Source organism: Columba livia, chromosome 2 (assembly GCF_036013475.1).
Source record: "Columba livia isolate bColLiv1 breed racing homer chromosome 2, bColLiv1.pat.W.v2, whole genome shotgun sequence".
NCBI classification, from domain to species: domain Eukaryota; kingdom Metazoa; phylum Chordata; class Aves; order Columbiformes; family Columbidae; genus Columba; species Columba livia.
In genome coordinates, this window is record NC_088603.1 from 51,394,188 (window position 1) to 51,410,052 (window position 15,865).

Sequence of the window (15,865 nt, forward strand, 5' to 3'; positions counted from 1 at the left end):
ATCTCAGTAACAGTAGGCAGCAAAACAAGGGGCAGCTTGCGAGGCTTGGGTTGAACCATAGGAAAACTCTCTGTGGGAGTTAGTGTAGCACATGTCACCTAGAGACACTGTTAGAGGCTGCCCAGGGCAGTGGCTGAGTCATCATCCCTGGAGGTACAGACATCATGCTTAGGGACATAGTTTCAGTGGACTTGACAGTGCTAGGTTAATGGTTGGACTTGATGATCTTAAAGGTCTGTTCCAACCTAAATTATTTTATGAAGCTGTTTCTTCACTAAAAGGTTTTCAGGACTCAACTGTCAAGAGGTTCAGCTGATCAAGCATCAGCACTGGTCAAGTCCAGTGCTGGTCCTGCTTTTGGGAGGAGCTTGGACTAGGTGACCTCCAAAGGCTCCTTTCAACCAACATTTCTGTGAATCTGTGGCTACACAAATCACTGAGTTTTCATTCTCTCAGTTTTCTGTAACTATGCCTGCTTCATGTTGGCTAGGTTTTCTATGAATTTGTCTTTTTATTCTGGTTATGCTCTTCGTGTCCATGTGCAAGAGGTAGTAGACAGTTGTTGACCAGTCTCTAGACAACTGTTTTGTGATAGTGAACTCTAAGGGCTTTATAATATTGGTTCTTGTTTAGCTAAAACACAGATTTGCGAGATAGAAGTGCATCTGGACATATTTCCATTTTCCAAATTCTGTACTTTCAAGGTCAGGCTATAGTATCAAGTAACTGGATCAACTTTGAAATTAAGGTGGTGTATTTCCTCAAATGTATGCTGGTTTTTGTTTGTTTGTTTGTTTGTTTGTTTGTTTTTTTAATATTCTCTCATGTTTATAAATGGACATTTGTTTCAAACAACACATTACTTTGGACTGAAAAGTATTTTAAAGGAGCTGAAACCTTAAAATGCTTCTGAGACAATGATGTGTTATAGCTAGAGACATAATGAGTGCAGCTTGGAAAGGATTTAACTGCCCTTCAGGAAAGTGAGCAATGACTATCGCGAGGTCACTAGTAATGTGTTCACTATTATACAAGCAGATTTAATGAAAATCTGTTCTTTCAATTATATAAACAGAAGAGGGAGAGAGTGTCAACAGAATGTTTCTGGTTCATTTATAGTAGAGAACAGTATAAAAAATGTGTCTGGGTAGGCTTTGAAGGCAGTGTCCAGCTCTTGGGATTGTTTTGCTCCCCTAAATTTATAGTCAGCATTACCTCATCTTCATAGAATTTGGATTTGTCTGTGTTGGCTCTTAGTCTAGTTTTATGCTGGCACTGTCAGAAAACACAATGAGGGAATTTCGCTAATACTTCTGCAGGTTAATACAGGTTCATATCAGATATTCTCAGTGTATATATGGAGTACCAAAGCAGTCTTTACAGCTGTGTATTCTGTCCAAAGTGATGGCTCGACCAACCTGTGTCTATGACTAGATAAGGAGTGAAGTTGGAATTTGTGATGGTTGTAGAGCAAATGGGTATGACACTTAGTTCCCAGACCCCAAGGTCTTTTGTTGCTTCCAGATAATGTGTTGAGTAAACTCAGATCTAGCATAGTTCACTGTGCTGACAGAGTAAACCCTGGAGTATTGGTGACAGGCCATTCCTTGTGTGGTGGCTGCTGCCCACACTGGGCCTGGGATGGAGTACTGCCTGGGGTGGGGTAATACCCAGGGTCCTTCTCACTTGAAAAGTTGCTGATTCAGAGCTTGCTAAATTGAAGACTCTTTTTCTGCGGGTGTTATGTTGCCTGTTATGCTTATACATAATTGTCTTTTATGTTACACAACGTACGTTAAAATGATCTGAAATTGTCTTTAAGTATAACTTAAATATTTGAACATTAGGAATATAATAGCAGTTACTGTATTAAGCTCTGGTCTTGTAAGGGATTTTGGTTTTGCCAGGCTATGTAGTGTGTTCCTACAGATGAGCAGGTAGTGTAAGCAGTAATGCAAGTCCTTTTAACAGAAAATAAATCTTTTGGTAAGGAGATGGACACGTAAAAAACTGTCATGTTTTATTTATTATGAGGAACCTTTCTGGCAAATAAGTGCTTTAGTTTTTGTGTTCTGTTAGGAGTGAATACTGTTCCAGTGTCAGCTCTCTTATCAGGAAGAACTTCTAATACTGAAAACCTTGTAGTTTTACAATACTTTAGCATCCTGGCCACTATATTGGCCAAGTAATCCTATTTTACTCACTGAAAATAAATAAATACTTTCAGATTATTTTTCTAACCTTCACAGAAAAGCTATTTATGGTTGGAATTCTTGGGAATTAGTTAGTGTTGTCAGAAACATACATAAAAAGTATTCTAGGTTTTCAGTGGGTTTCAACAAGTGTGACAGAATGTTAGTTTGTGTGCCTGTAGTTATTTTATGCAAATATGTTTTCTCTGATATTTTAAACTAAAACAGGGTTGCTGTATCCTAGAATTGCCTCCCTATGACAGTCACTTTCAATTTTGCTGAGCTGTAGATAGCCCTTTGAGTAAGCCTCCTTTTTTTTTTCCTTTCTTTTTTTTTTTTTTTTTTTTTTTAAATCACTTCTGTTATTCCTTCTCAGTAAAGTTCTGAAGTGTGTTTTTTTTCCCTTGGAAAGAAAAAAGCAACATAAATTGTGCTGGTGCTCATGAGTGAGACATTAACGTATTAACAGGAAAATAATTTAAAACAAGGACAATACAATGGAAGAATAGTGATAGTATAATGATAGAAAAGAGAAGAGCCATTCTGATCCTACATCTCTAAGATATATGTAAAACTGATGCGAGCAGTGCATGCCATCTGCTTCTCACAGTATGAGTAAAAGTAATTGTGTTAATTGTAAATGTAACCTGAAAATCATGAGCTAACTCTCAGCATGTATTATTAAAGTCCTTGATAGACTTTAAGGGCAGGGAAGGAGTATAGTCCTAACCTTGCTAATTTTAATTAACTCCTTTACTTTTCACTTCTTAAACTACTTCATAATAATGGGAGTAAAATCTTTAGTTCACTAGGACAAGTTTGGGAATTTAGTTCTGTTTGGAAACCTTAGTCATGGCTATAACAAGTGTTAAAAGAAGAAATCAAAACACACATTGATTTTAAATTAAATAGATACGAACTTTGCTTCTTTCCAGGAAAAAAACAAAACAACCAACCAAAACTGTTGTCTATGACGTTAAATAGATCAGTATAGAAAACTTACTTAGCTAAGTATTTTAGTGGTAGAAGTTGAGTGAAAGTGAATGTATGCAGTTATGAAGAAAAGAAAAAAAGATAAAATCTTCTCTTGAAGTCAGGAGGAGTGAGGGGAAAGTATATCACAACTACTATAATGTGGATACTAATCTTAGACTTCTTATTTCCCTCTTAAATGTTTTGACATTGAAGAGAGCTTATAAATTCTGTCATTTCACCTGCTTGAAAGGAAGGCAGTGGATGGAGTTTTTCTGGGTTTTAGTAAGGTTTTTGATACTGTCCCTCACAGCATCCTTCTGGACAAGTCATCCAGCTGTGAAGTGAGCACACACATGGTGCACTGGGTGAAGAACTGGCTGAAGGGCAGAGCTGAAAGGGTTGTAGTGAATGAGTCTACGTCTGGCTGGTGGCAGAGTACCAGGGGTGTTCGTCAGGACTCAATTCTAGGGCCAGGACTACTCAATATGTTTGTCACAGATTTGAATGAAGAGCTGAATGCACCATTGGCAAGTTTGCTGATGATACCAAACTGGGAATTGGTGTTGAATCTCTTGAGGGACAAGAGGCCTTGCAAATGGATCTGAATAGATTGAAGCACTGGAAAATCATCAATGGCAAAATATATAATAAGAACAAATGCCTGATTCTGCAGCTGGGATAGAGTAACGTCAGACAGAAGTCTAAATGAGGAGAGGGGTGGCTGGAGAGCAGCCCTGTAAAAAGAGGTCCAGGGATGCTGTTTGCCAGGAGGCTCAAGAGGAGTCAGCAAAGTGTGCCCTGGCAGCCAAGAGGGCAAACCCCATCGTGGGGTGCACTGATCACAGCATAACCAGCCTGTCAAAAGAGGTGATTATCCTGCTGTATTTAACACTGGTGTGGCCCCCTCCTTGAGTGTGTTGTGCAGTTCTGGGCCCCACAATTTAAGAAGGATGTGTGGGAATGGCTCAAAGCTGCATCCATTGGGGAGGTTCAGACCTGGCATGAGGAAATATTTTTTTCCTGAGAGGGTGGTCAAACCTTGGAACAGGCTTCCTGGTTGATGCCCCATGCCTGTCAGTGTTTAGACAATGCACTTAATACCATGCTTTAACTTCTGGTCAGCCTTGAAGTGGACAGGCATTTGGACTAGATGATTGTTGTAGGTACCTCTGCACTAGCAGAAGGCATCGAATACCCATAACCAGGTCCCAGCCTCAGCATGGGCTCTTATCACCTTATGGGAAAGGGGCACATAACTTCTGATGGGGTGAGAGCTGTGGACCATCTTGAGATAATTGGACTGTCTGAATTAATTTGCAACAAGCAAGTGTAGTTTTTGGAAGTCTTCTGTGTTCATCGAGTTCAGCTGCTGGGTTTCCACAGGATAGCAAATCTCCACATCTCTGGTACTGGCCAAGCTGAAAGATCCAAACCTTGGTCTGAAGCAGGATGTGCTCCTCAACTAAATGTTAGCAAATCTTTTTGAGGTGAGCAATACGTGTTCACTACCTGTGGATTTCTTTTTTTATTTTTTCCTCTTGTACTCATTTTTAGAAATGCCTGATCAGTTTCCAGATGAAAAACATGCTAAATCAAAAGAGACTGAGAACAACAGAACTCCATCAAAGAGAAGGTCCATCTGCCTCAGTAACCGGTCTTCAAGGTTGAGAACCATCCATGTCTACAGAGGAGCACATGAGCAGTACCAGTCTAGTTCTGCCAGGGTCCTGGGGGTGCTCCCAGGCCTCAGCGGCTGGGACCGGCCTCCCCTGGGACCCCCACCCACCGCCACCATCTCCTGTCAGGGGCCCAGGGGACATATCTCAGCTCAGCCTGGGGCCTTGAGTCCCTGCCTGAGCCGTGTTGTAGGTGTGTGTGCCCGTGTCGTCTCTGCCCCTGTCCCAGGCTGGGCCTGGGCCCTGCCCTGCAGAGAGCGGCTCTCCTGGAGGGAGGGAGCCCTCAGCGCTGGGTCAGAGCTCGTCATGCAGAACTCCCCGCATAGCAGAGCAGAACTTTTCTATTCTATTTGCTCACCATGAACTGAATAACAATGAGACGACTATATCCCTGAAATGTTGGGGGGGGGTTTAGCTCCAAAACCACTTCCAAGGAAACAAAACACAAAGAAGAAAAGTGGGATCAGGATTTTGTTTCTTTTATTTAGTTTTATTCAGTTGTTTAATTTTGTCTGCTTGTTTGTTTGTTTGTTTGTAGGTAGGTTGATGGTTGCAGGTTGGCTAGTTGGCTTAGGCTGGATTGTTTAGGATGGTCGGTTGAGATCGGATAGGTTGTTTGGTTTTGGTGGTTTTGGTTGGTTTTAGGTTGTAATTGGTTGTTTTGGATGTGAGAGCAATCTGGCTGTGACCTCTGTCACGCCATTGATGGCCAGGGTTGATTGGACTGGTGTGGCTGGCTAGGCAGGTGTCCCCTTCCTCCCTCCGTGCTTCATGTGTGTCCTTCCCAAAGCCAGGCGGTCACTCCAAGAGGATGACCTTCCCTGTTGGAGGGGTACCATTCATGGGTCAAGGGTATACGGTAGCTGCACTCCCCTTCTAGAAGTTGCAAAGAAGCTCAAGGTGCATTTATAGGAGCACCTGGCTGGGGTAGTCAAGCTTTCAAGACGGCAGGCACATCCAAGTGAGGCACTGCGTGGGGTAGGGTGTTGGTTGGTTGGGCTTTGGTCATGTAGGTTTTTTCGGGTGTTTTAGCTTGCTTGTTGAAGTGTTGTTGATTTAGCTTGGTTGTTTGAGGTTGGTTTTGGTGGTTCTATTTTGGTTTAGGTCATTTGCTTGAGATGGTTTTGTTCAGGTTGTTTATGTTGTTTGGTTTCATACTTCTGAGGTTGGTTTAAGTTGGTTAGTCTAGGTCATTAGTTTAGCTTGGTTGTTTGAGGTGGTTTTATACTTTATTAGGTGGGTTTTAAGTAGTTTGAGATTGTTTAAGGGCTGGCTTAAGTTGTTGAAGATGGGTTGGTTTAGATTTGTTTAGTTTGTTTGGATTTAGGTTGCTGAAGGTTGGTTGAAGAACACTGGTTTATGTAGTTTAAGGTAGGATTGTTTAGGTAATTTGTTTTAGGTGGGTTGGTTTTAGGGTGTTTCAGTTGGTTTATTTTGGTTGGTTTAGGTCATTTGTTGTAGATCGTTGAAGGGTTGGTTTAGGTTGTTTAAGGTGGTTTGGTTTAGATTTCTTTTGCTTGCTTGGGTTTAGGTTGCTGAAGGTTGGTTGAAGAACGCTGCTTTAGGTCGTTTTAGGTAGGATTGTTTAGGTCATTTGTTTTAGGTGGGTTTGGTTTGGGGTGTTTAGGTTGGTTTATTTTGTTTGATTTAGGTTGGTTTAGGTAATTTGTTGTAGATTGTTGAAGGTTCTTTTTAGGTTATTTGTGGCTGATTGTTTGAAGTTTTTTAAGGCTGATCGGTTTAGGTTCTTTATGGTTGGTTGTTTCCAGTTGTAGGTTGGTTTAGGTGAGTTGTTCTATGCTGGTTTAGGTAGGCTGTTCTAGCTAAGTTTAGGGCCACCTCGTGGAGCAGCAGGCACCCAGCCAAATGGCCCAAAGAAGCCCTGGCAAGCGGGCCATGCTCAATGCTGCAGAGGAAGGCAAAAAACCCCCAGAGACACTTGGTGTCCCACATGGGGGGAAAAAAAAAGCCTTCCTCCCCCCAGCTGCAGGGCACGAGAGGCCATCTTCCTGGTGCTTGAGCAGCAGGTAGGAACCGAGCCAAAAGGGCCCAGAGGAGCTCTGCAAAGTGGTCACGCTCAATGCTGCAGAGGAAGGCAAAAAACCCCCGGGGACCAGGGCCAATCTGCCCCGGGGGAAAAAATTCCTTCCTGACCCCAGTGCTGGCGATCGGCTGTTCCCTGAGCATGTGAGCCAGGCCTGGCTCCTTGTCCCACAGGCTGCTCACGCCTCCCAGGACCTGCCCAAGCCCTATCCTATCCTATCCTATCCTATCCTATCCTATCCTATCCTATCCTATCCTATCCTATCCTCCCTCAACCTGGAGCCATCTCTCGGACTTCCGAGAGTGCCCAAATGCCTCTTGAGCTGATGGAGCTTGGGGTCAAGAATCCTTCCTGTTCCTGTCAGGACACCAGTGAGTGCTCCAAAGCACTGCAACCCCTTGCAACCTCTCTGTATCCTGTTTCTTATGGCTCCTGAGCCTGTCTGTGCATGGGATGAAGATGGTGAGTTCTGCAGTGCTCTTCAAGAAGGCATCATGCCCTCGGTCTTGCCACTGCTATCCATCTGAAAAGGCTTTCCATCCAGCCATCCATCCATCAATCGCATAGGTTTGGAAGATGGCCCTGTCAGTCCCTGTGCCGTTCCTTCCCAATGCAGCAAGTTACACGCGCTGCTGCGCTGTCATTTCGTTGAGGTTGTCTGCTTGGGGAGAAGTCTTGACTGGTTTTGTGCTGTTGACCCTATGTTTGCTTGCACTTGATAGCTCTTTTCCTCCTTTGGCCTTCATCCTTGCTATCTTCCTTGAAAGTCATGGCAGCCCTCTCAGGCTTTGTCTTGCTTCTTCTAGCCATTGTCTTCTTCTGTAGGCCCTCAGTGTTCCTAACCAACTACTTAGTCTTGATTTGCTTTCATCCTGGATGGATTTTATCTTTCCTGAACCCGAGGAAGGAGCAATGTCCCTAGTGGTCCAGGTGAGTGCTGACCAGGGCTTTGCACAGGGGCTTGCCTTTCCTATGGCAGTGCCTTGCCTGACACACCAGAATGCGTTTGCCTGTATCATATTTGTGGCTCACCGTCATGCTGTGACTTACTTGTGCCTCCAGGAGCATTTTTCTACTCCGATGTGTTCAACCTGTGCCAGAAACTGATGGTGCTCTGCCTGACATTGTGTTCCCTATTTCTAGGCTGTAGATCTTCACGCAGGGTTTCTTGATGTAGGGGATTTCTCTTGTGTCGGAGCTTCAGTTGGGTGGGAGTGTGGGGGCTGTAGAACTACTCTGTGAGCTAGAGCTTCTTCTGGTTGATGGACGCTGAGGACCTGGGATTTTGTCTAGTTTGGAGAGATGGAGGCTGAGAGGCGACCTCGTTGCTCTCTACAGCTTCCAAGGAGGGAAAATGGAGAGGGAGCTGCTGATCTCTTCTCCCTGATAGCCAAGAGCAGGAGGTGTGGCAATGGCTCAAAGCTGCATCCATCAGGGGAGCTTTGGACTTGAGAAGAGGAAACTTTTCTTTACCAAGAGGGTGGTCAAAGCCCTGGAACAGGGTTCCCGGAGAAGTGGTCGATGCCCCTTGCCTGGTCAGTGTTGAAGAGGCCTTTGGACAACGCCCTTAATACTGTGTTGTAACTTCTGTTCAGCCCTGAAGTGGTCACGCATTTGGAGTAGATGATCATTGTAGGTCCCTTCCAGCTGAAGTCTTCTCTTCTTTTGTTCCTACCTCCTCCTTTCCCTAGCAGTACATGCTGAAGAAATTCCTGCTGTCGTTGCTTCCCATCCCTGCACTACCAGAAAGCACTGAATACCCTTAAGCATGTTCCATCTTCGGCACTGGCTCTGTCACCTTGTGGCAAGGAGGCACATACCTTCTGATGGGGGTGAGAGCCCTGGGCCCCCTTGTAACATCTGGGCATCCCACTTCTTACAGCTACTGGCCCTGGCCCCGCAGGGGATGAGAATGGTGAGCTCTGCAGTGCTCCTCAAGAAGGAATTCCCTTGGTCTTGCCACTGCTATCCAGCTGGAAAGGATTTCCATGCATCAGACGAGTTTGGAAGGTGGCCCTGTCAGCAGATTGCCTTGCAGCGGAGAACCTCCAGCAGCCTCATGCAAGGTCTTCCTCCCTCAGCCCCTGCCCTGTGATTCCAGCAGCTGCTCCAGTGCTTCCTCGGGGATGTGTTGGGGTTGCCCCCGGGCCAGCTCTGGCGGTGGACCCGGGAGGCTGCTCCCTTTTATAGTGCCCTGGGGCATTGTGACCTCAGCGTTGCCAGGTGCTGGCATTGTGATGTGGGGGTGACAGAGCCACACGTGTGCAGCCCCACCCACCCCCCCCATCACCTGCCCCCCCCCCTCCGCCCAGCACCCTTGGGAGGGAACCTTTGCGGTGCTTTCCCTAAGGCATTTCCTATGCCCTGAAGGCTCAAGGTGCTGTCCCTTCTCTTGGTGGTCATGCAGTGGGCACTGCTGCTGGGTGTTCCTGGCCCCTCATTTGCCTCTCAGCTACCCAGGACAAACCTCCTGCTGCTGTTCTTTTTCCCTAGGTCCACAGCAGAATCTAGCCCTGTACCTCCTGTGACCTCTCCTGATAGCTATTCTCTCTCTGATCCAGAGCTCATGTCCATGAGGCCCTACAGTGAGGAGAACCAGGACAGCTCTTTTCCTGCTGTGGCCTTCATCCGTGCTATCTTCCTTGAAAGTCATTGCAGCCCTATCAGCCTTTGCCTTGCTTCTTCTAGTTGTTGTCTTCTTCTGTAGGCCCTTCATGTTCCTAACCACCTAATACTCTTCGTTTGCTTTCATTCCAGATGTGTATTATCATTCCTCACTCCCAGCAAAGAGCAATGTCCCTAGTGGTCTAGGGAAGTTCTCACCAGGGCTTTGCACAAGGCTGACCAGGGCTTTGCACAGAGGCTTGCCTTTCCTATGGCAGTGCCTTGCCTGACATACCAGAATGCATTTGCCTGTATCACATTTGTGGCTCACCACCATGGTGTGACCTACTTGTGCCTCCAGGAGCATTTTTCTACTCTGATGTGTTCAACCAGTGCCAGAAACTGATGGTGCTCCGCCTGACATTGTGTTCCCTGTTTCTGAGCTGTAGATATTCACACAGGATTTCTTGATGTGGGGGATTTCTCTTGTGTCAAAGCTTCAGCTGGGAGGCAGTATGGGGACTGTAAAACTCTACCATGAGATGGAGCTTTTCCTGGCTCATGGATGCCATGAAATCCAGAATGTGATGTGCCCTATGTGTGTATCTTTTGGACCAGGCTGGGAGCATATTTCTAGAGATGGTTTTCTGCAGTCGAAATTCAAAAGATTTGACTATGAACATTATTGTTTCACCCATTTGATTACTTCAAATCATGAAGCATGGAGCCTCAGAGATGTGTTAAGTGCGCAGCCTGCTGAAATCTAGTTCTACACAGTCAAGTCCAGCAGATTCTGCCCTCCACCAGCTGGAGAAGGTGGGGGCCCACCCAAATCTTCTTTCTCTCCGTGGGACACCCAAAAGCCCAGCACTGGTCCCCACGGTGTCATCGGGTGCCAAGTGAGCAAATCTCATGGGTGCTCTATCAGGGGTGTGAGGTCTTTCAAGGGATTGTATTGCCTGAAAATAAATGGTGATGTTTAGGATCATTTGGATTTAGTCCCCATGTTGTCTTTAGAAACAGGCTGAGAAGGGGCTGGCAAAGACAGTCCTCTGCTATCTTCCTTTGATTTTTTTTTTCCCCATCTTTTTTTTTTTTCACCTTGCCCTGTTCTCTTAAAAATTAAAGTATTTTTCTGTCCAGGCTTCCTGCAGAGATGGTCAGTGCCCCGTGCCTATTGGTGTTTAAGAGGCATTTGGACAATGCCCTTAGTATTGTGTTTTAACTTTTAGGCAACCCTGAAGCAGTCAGGCAGTTGGACTAGATGATCGTTGTTGGTCCCTTCCAACTGAACTGAACTGTTCTAGAGAACTGTGAGTCTGATGGTACTGATTAAATTAATGGCAGTTAGTACTATTTCTATGTGGGGGAAGAGAGGATCGAATAAACGGCAGTTCTTCAGGACTTTTACTCAATTTTCGAAATGTTTTTCTTCAGTGAAGCAGCATGAATCTTGGGGTATGGAGTAGTCTTTCTTAGAGAATGTTATGAGATAACCATGTTTCTCTTCAACGTTGAGTACTGTACTGAAACATGTCTTTGGTTAGTGAATAGTTAAATGATGTTTTGTTTTGAGTAGACAGGCGTTTTAGGTAAGGTGGGTATTATAAAGCTAACAGATAAATGTGTTCTGTAGAATAAGGTTTAGTGGCTGGTTTTTGAAATAGAGCTATAGAAGTAATTGCAAAACAGTTTCTGACTGAAAATGTATATCAGTCTATGATAGCTGGAGAGAAGCAGGTTCACGGGAATTCTTAATGTGGAGTAAGTCTCTGTTTATGTTCCTAGTGTGAAGGTTCCTAGAGTCCTTCCAGTACTATAATTATACATGTTTGTTTGTTAAGGTAGAAATGTGATACAAGTTCTGTTTAACTTCAGAGTTTGACCACTTGTCTAATGGTATTTATAAATTCTAATTTGTGCACGACTCAGAGGAAGGGAGGGAGCATGTGTTACAGAGTTGAGATTACTTTCTGGGAAAAATCATTGCACAAATCCCAACACCTCTTACCCGAAGTTGGCTAAACAAGAGAGTGACAATGACAAGTAATGGAAGATGCTCAATTGTAAATCTGCTTGAAAAGGTCTTGAAACACAAACGAGTGCAGAAGAACCATTCCTGTTCTTTTTTTTAAATTGCAGTTAATGATGAACCTGATTAACTCATATTTCCACTTTTAAATTTCGCTGGTGTTGAGGTTTTGATTGTGGGGTGACAATAAAACCATGGCAGATGTATTGTTAACCTCCTCTCCCCCGCGCTTTCCCCTTCGGCCCCTCCCTCCCCCCTTCCCACTAAGGACAGGCGATTGGGAGGTAAAGAAGGACAGAGAGAAGAGAGTTGGAAAATTTACAATTGTTTTTACTAATAATACTGATAAGAATAGAGAAAATAATACAAAATATACAAAACTAATCTTGAAAGTCTCAGCAACTGCAGAAGCGGCACCCAGAGTCCTGGATTGGACTCTGCAGCCAATTGGAGCTGGATTCAGTCTGTCACTAGGCCTCAGTTTGCAGGGACAACTAGCAAGGTCCTCTTCTAATGTCGGCCATAAGGAAAAGGGATGAGATTCTCGTGATCTCCCACTTTTATATGAAGTATTCACGTGAATGGGATGTTATACTCCGTTGGTCAGTTTCTTGGTCACCTGTTTCTCGTTGCCTCTCTCACGAGAGGTGCATCCATGCTTATCAATAACTTCTCATTCCATTGCTATGTTTACCAAAACATGTATCTGGTTTTCCAGGAAAATGCAGCTAATATGAAGGTTTTAGCTGACAGGCAAATTCACTAAAAGAGGAACTTGTTTTTAACAAAACCAAGACATCTGGCCATGTGGACTCTGCTAGCACCCCTTTGAGGGAGATTAGGCCCAGCAACAGGCCTGATGGCTTTCCTAGTCCCATGGCTTCTGATAGAGAACTGTAACACATATACCTTGGGTTGGCTTTGGAAGGCCATGGGCAGGAGCATCCTGGGGTTAATTGCCAGGCAGGAGCAGGATGGCAGGAGCCTGCCTGTGCTTGTGCTTGGCCTTGTGCTTGGTTTGGCCCACAGCCAGATGCCAGAATGAGACAGTGAGTGATAACGGCGTGGTTTGCCTCAGATCGCCTCTTCCCTGCAGGCAGAGACTCAGCTGACAAGGTGGTTTCTGTTTCAGTGTGGGTCTGTTACTGTTCTCATGACGTTGCCCAAGAAAAGTGGACTTTGAGCTACCTGAAGGCTGCATGTGTGACTTGACCTAGACATTGGCCGTCCCCAGCTGGCCTGCCCTTTCCTCCCTGCCCCAGCTTTCCTTTTCCCCTGTGTCATTGTACCCTCATGTTTGCCTGGCAGTATGTGTCAAGGTTTGATTGCAGGGTGACAACAAACAATGGCAGATGTTTCGTTATCCCGCCACCCCCATTCCCCCTTTAGCCTCACCCTCCCTTTCCCACTAAGTACAGGTGATTGGAAGGCAAAGAAGGAGCAAAGAGAGAGAGAGAGCTGGAAAAATTAAAAATGTTTTACTAATGCTACTAATAAAATAGAGAAAATATTATAAAATATACAAAACCAATCTTGAAAGTCCTGGCATCCTTATCAGCGACCTTGCATTGCATTGCTATGTGTACCAAAACATGTATCTAGCTTTCAGAAAAGTGCAGTTACTAAGAAGACTTTAGCTGAAAGGAAAATTCACTAAAAGAGAAACTTGTCTTGTTTTTAACAAAACCAGGACACTATGTTACAGATCCCCTGTGGTGCTTGGGCTGGCTGTGATTTTGCAGACTTGGGAGTTGAAACACTGTTGAAATAGAAGAGTAGGAAGCGTTTCTCTTGCTGTTTTGTGGTTTGTTGAAAGTCAGCCCACACAGGAAGGGACAAAGTTTTGTTCTTGTATCTCAAAAAGTTATTGCTCCAGCATTAGAGAAGCTTGGATGATGTGATTTGTATTGCAGGTTGTATAGCTTCATCTTCTTAGTATTTTGCATAAAATTGGAGGGTTTTTGCATTTCCTTGACATTTTTGTGGCACTCTTAGTCAACTCTTTCTAGAAGCTTTAATTGGAAAAAAGGTTCTCATGGAGTAATGTGGATCGTGCATCAAACTGCTCCAGTTTTATAAGAAATTTGACCTTTTTTTTTTTTTTTAAGCCTTATAATCAGAAGAGATTTAGGATTTTAACCACTTTAACCACTGGGTTGCATACAGTTTTTTCAGAGAGACCCTGTCTGGCAATGTAAGTTGTCATAGCAGCTGAACTTATCTATAGAGCAATTATTTGCTTTATAGGATGATTACGGCACTACTTAGGGCTTTTAGTGCACATTTAATCTTTTGATTGTGTTAAGTCTGGATGTGCTGGTAGCTAACACTGCCATTTTTGAGGAATTGTATGTGGAACTTCATTTACCTTGGCTTCCTATTGATAGTATTTAAACCAGAATTGTGAACCTTAAAGATGCACAGTGTCATGATTTTTATTGATTCCCATTTAATGATCTCACTCTTAACAACATGGAGAATGGAGCTTTCTAAATCTAGACAGTGCTCCCTTATTCCCACCAGTCTAATTGAACATTAATTCTCTTGTTTCACAAATCCTTTGAGAGATGAATAGTCTAGATATATTTTAGAAACAATTTTTAGAACCTACTTGCCAAATTATCTTAGTTGTCAGTTTAGCAAAAAGAGAACTTAGATGATAAGATGAAATTACCTACTGGAATTCTGGGATTTTGGTGACTAATGTGTTTTGGTTTTGTTTGTTTGTTTAGACATTCTTCCTATATGGATCAGCCATCTAGTGATGGTGAAACTGGAAGAAGACCACTCTAAGGAAACCCAGGATGAATCGGGTGCCAGGTGATGCAGAAAATGCTCACAGTAGCAGCGTGGAATCCTGTCCTCCCTTGCGGGATGTCCCCTCCATCAACTCAACGCATCTGATGGCAAGGATTGAGTCATATGAAGGCAGAGAGAAGAAAGGCATATCAGATGTCAGGAGGACTTTCTGTCTGTTTGTTACATTTGATCTCTTATTCATAACCTTGCTGTGGATAATAGAATTAAATGTGAGTTTTCTTTTCAGTGCCTTTAGACTTTATTAATTTATTTATTCGCTTCAGGAATGGTTATTAAGTTACCCTCTTCTGTCCTAAATTATAACCTTGGTTATTGATCTGACATTATGAAGTTTCAGGAGCTGACTGTTGAAGTAGTACATTGATATAGTGAAAAATACACTTTCTGATTTTATTTTAGAAAGCAGACTTTGCTTGCCTGAATGCTGTAATTTTGGGGCTGGACTTCTGTTGTCTCTCTTGGTGGGAAGACTGTTGTATCTGGTACATAATGTTAGCTTGTCTCAGAAAAGCAGCATAGTGTTCTCATGCATTTCTTTGTTTAGGCCAGTTTCTCAACTGCTTGTTCAACTAAGAGGAGCAGGGTCTGGGTTTGATTCTCTTGTGAGGGACTCAGAGTACAGATTTTCAGATTAGCACTTTCAGAATATTCAAGACCCCCTATAGAAAATGCTACCAACTCATGGTGTTTCATTTTGAATGCTGCAGCATAATGGAACCTCAAGATCTTAGCAGTTTTTATTTTTCTGAAAAGCTTCATTTTGAGGATTATATATTAAGAACAAGAGTCTTACACTCCCAAATGTATCAGGAATGAAAACCAGTTCTTTGTCTTCTGAAGTCATAATATTAGAATTCATCATTTGAAATCTGGGATCTGATGCATGGTTAGTTTTGTTTTGTTTTTTAAATTAAGTTTTATTCATTGGTTAGTCAAATAGTACTGTGTTAGGACTGTCCGTATATGGTATGTAAGTAATAGGACTTCACAATTACTGCCAGAGTTCCCGTAAGTGTTGTTTTCCCTTTGTCGCTGTTATCCAGTGTGCTTAGGTGTAATTTATTTTTAAACACTTCAGGGAGTGGTTCTGTGGCAGTTCAAGCAAACCCTAAATCAAGGCTGTCGTGGTTCTCTCTTTATCTTTATGTTAACATAGTGCTCATGCAGCCGCACAGTGAACAGCTTGGCAGAGGGGAAGCTGATCTTCCTTATTTATGCTGGAAACAGATGATCACACCTGATGCTGTAGAGCAACCAAGGGGAAGCTATATTTAGAGAGTTTTTTGTCAGGTGACCGTAGAGGGGTGGGAGAGGAGAAGAAATAGAAGAAATTTGGGGTTGGAGTGCATAGGCAGTCCAGCGCTATAGTTGGGAGACATTTGGAAGTGTCTAGACTGTATTGCTTTGAGATGGTGAGGATATGTTGCTGGCGTGCTTTGGTACCTGCTTTCTTTGAAAGGATGACAATAGTAAAACTCAATATTAAAGCCTTCTGTTGTTGTTTTCCAGTGCTTTACATAAC

The 15,865-nt window shown here is 43.6% G+C and overlaps 1 protein-coding gene across 15 annotated transcripts in view; it reads left to right on the forward strand.

The window, feature by feature from the left end:
- Nucleotides 1-15,865, forward strand: part of STARD3NL (STARD3 N-terminal like) — a 34,242-nt gene that overhangs the window by 6,617 nt on the left and 11,760 nt on the right. For all 15 annotated transcript variants that reach the window (XM_065051858.1, XM_065051862.1, XM_065051865.1 and 12 more), the window contains one exon: nucleotides 14,256-14,552. In XM_065051858.1, coding sequence (XP_064907930.1) covers nucleotides 14,328-14,552 — 225 coding nt within the window. In that variant the 5' untranslated portion in view covers nucleotides 14,256-14,327. The remainder of the gene's footprint in view (nucleotides 1-14,255; nucleotides 14,553-15,865) is intronic.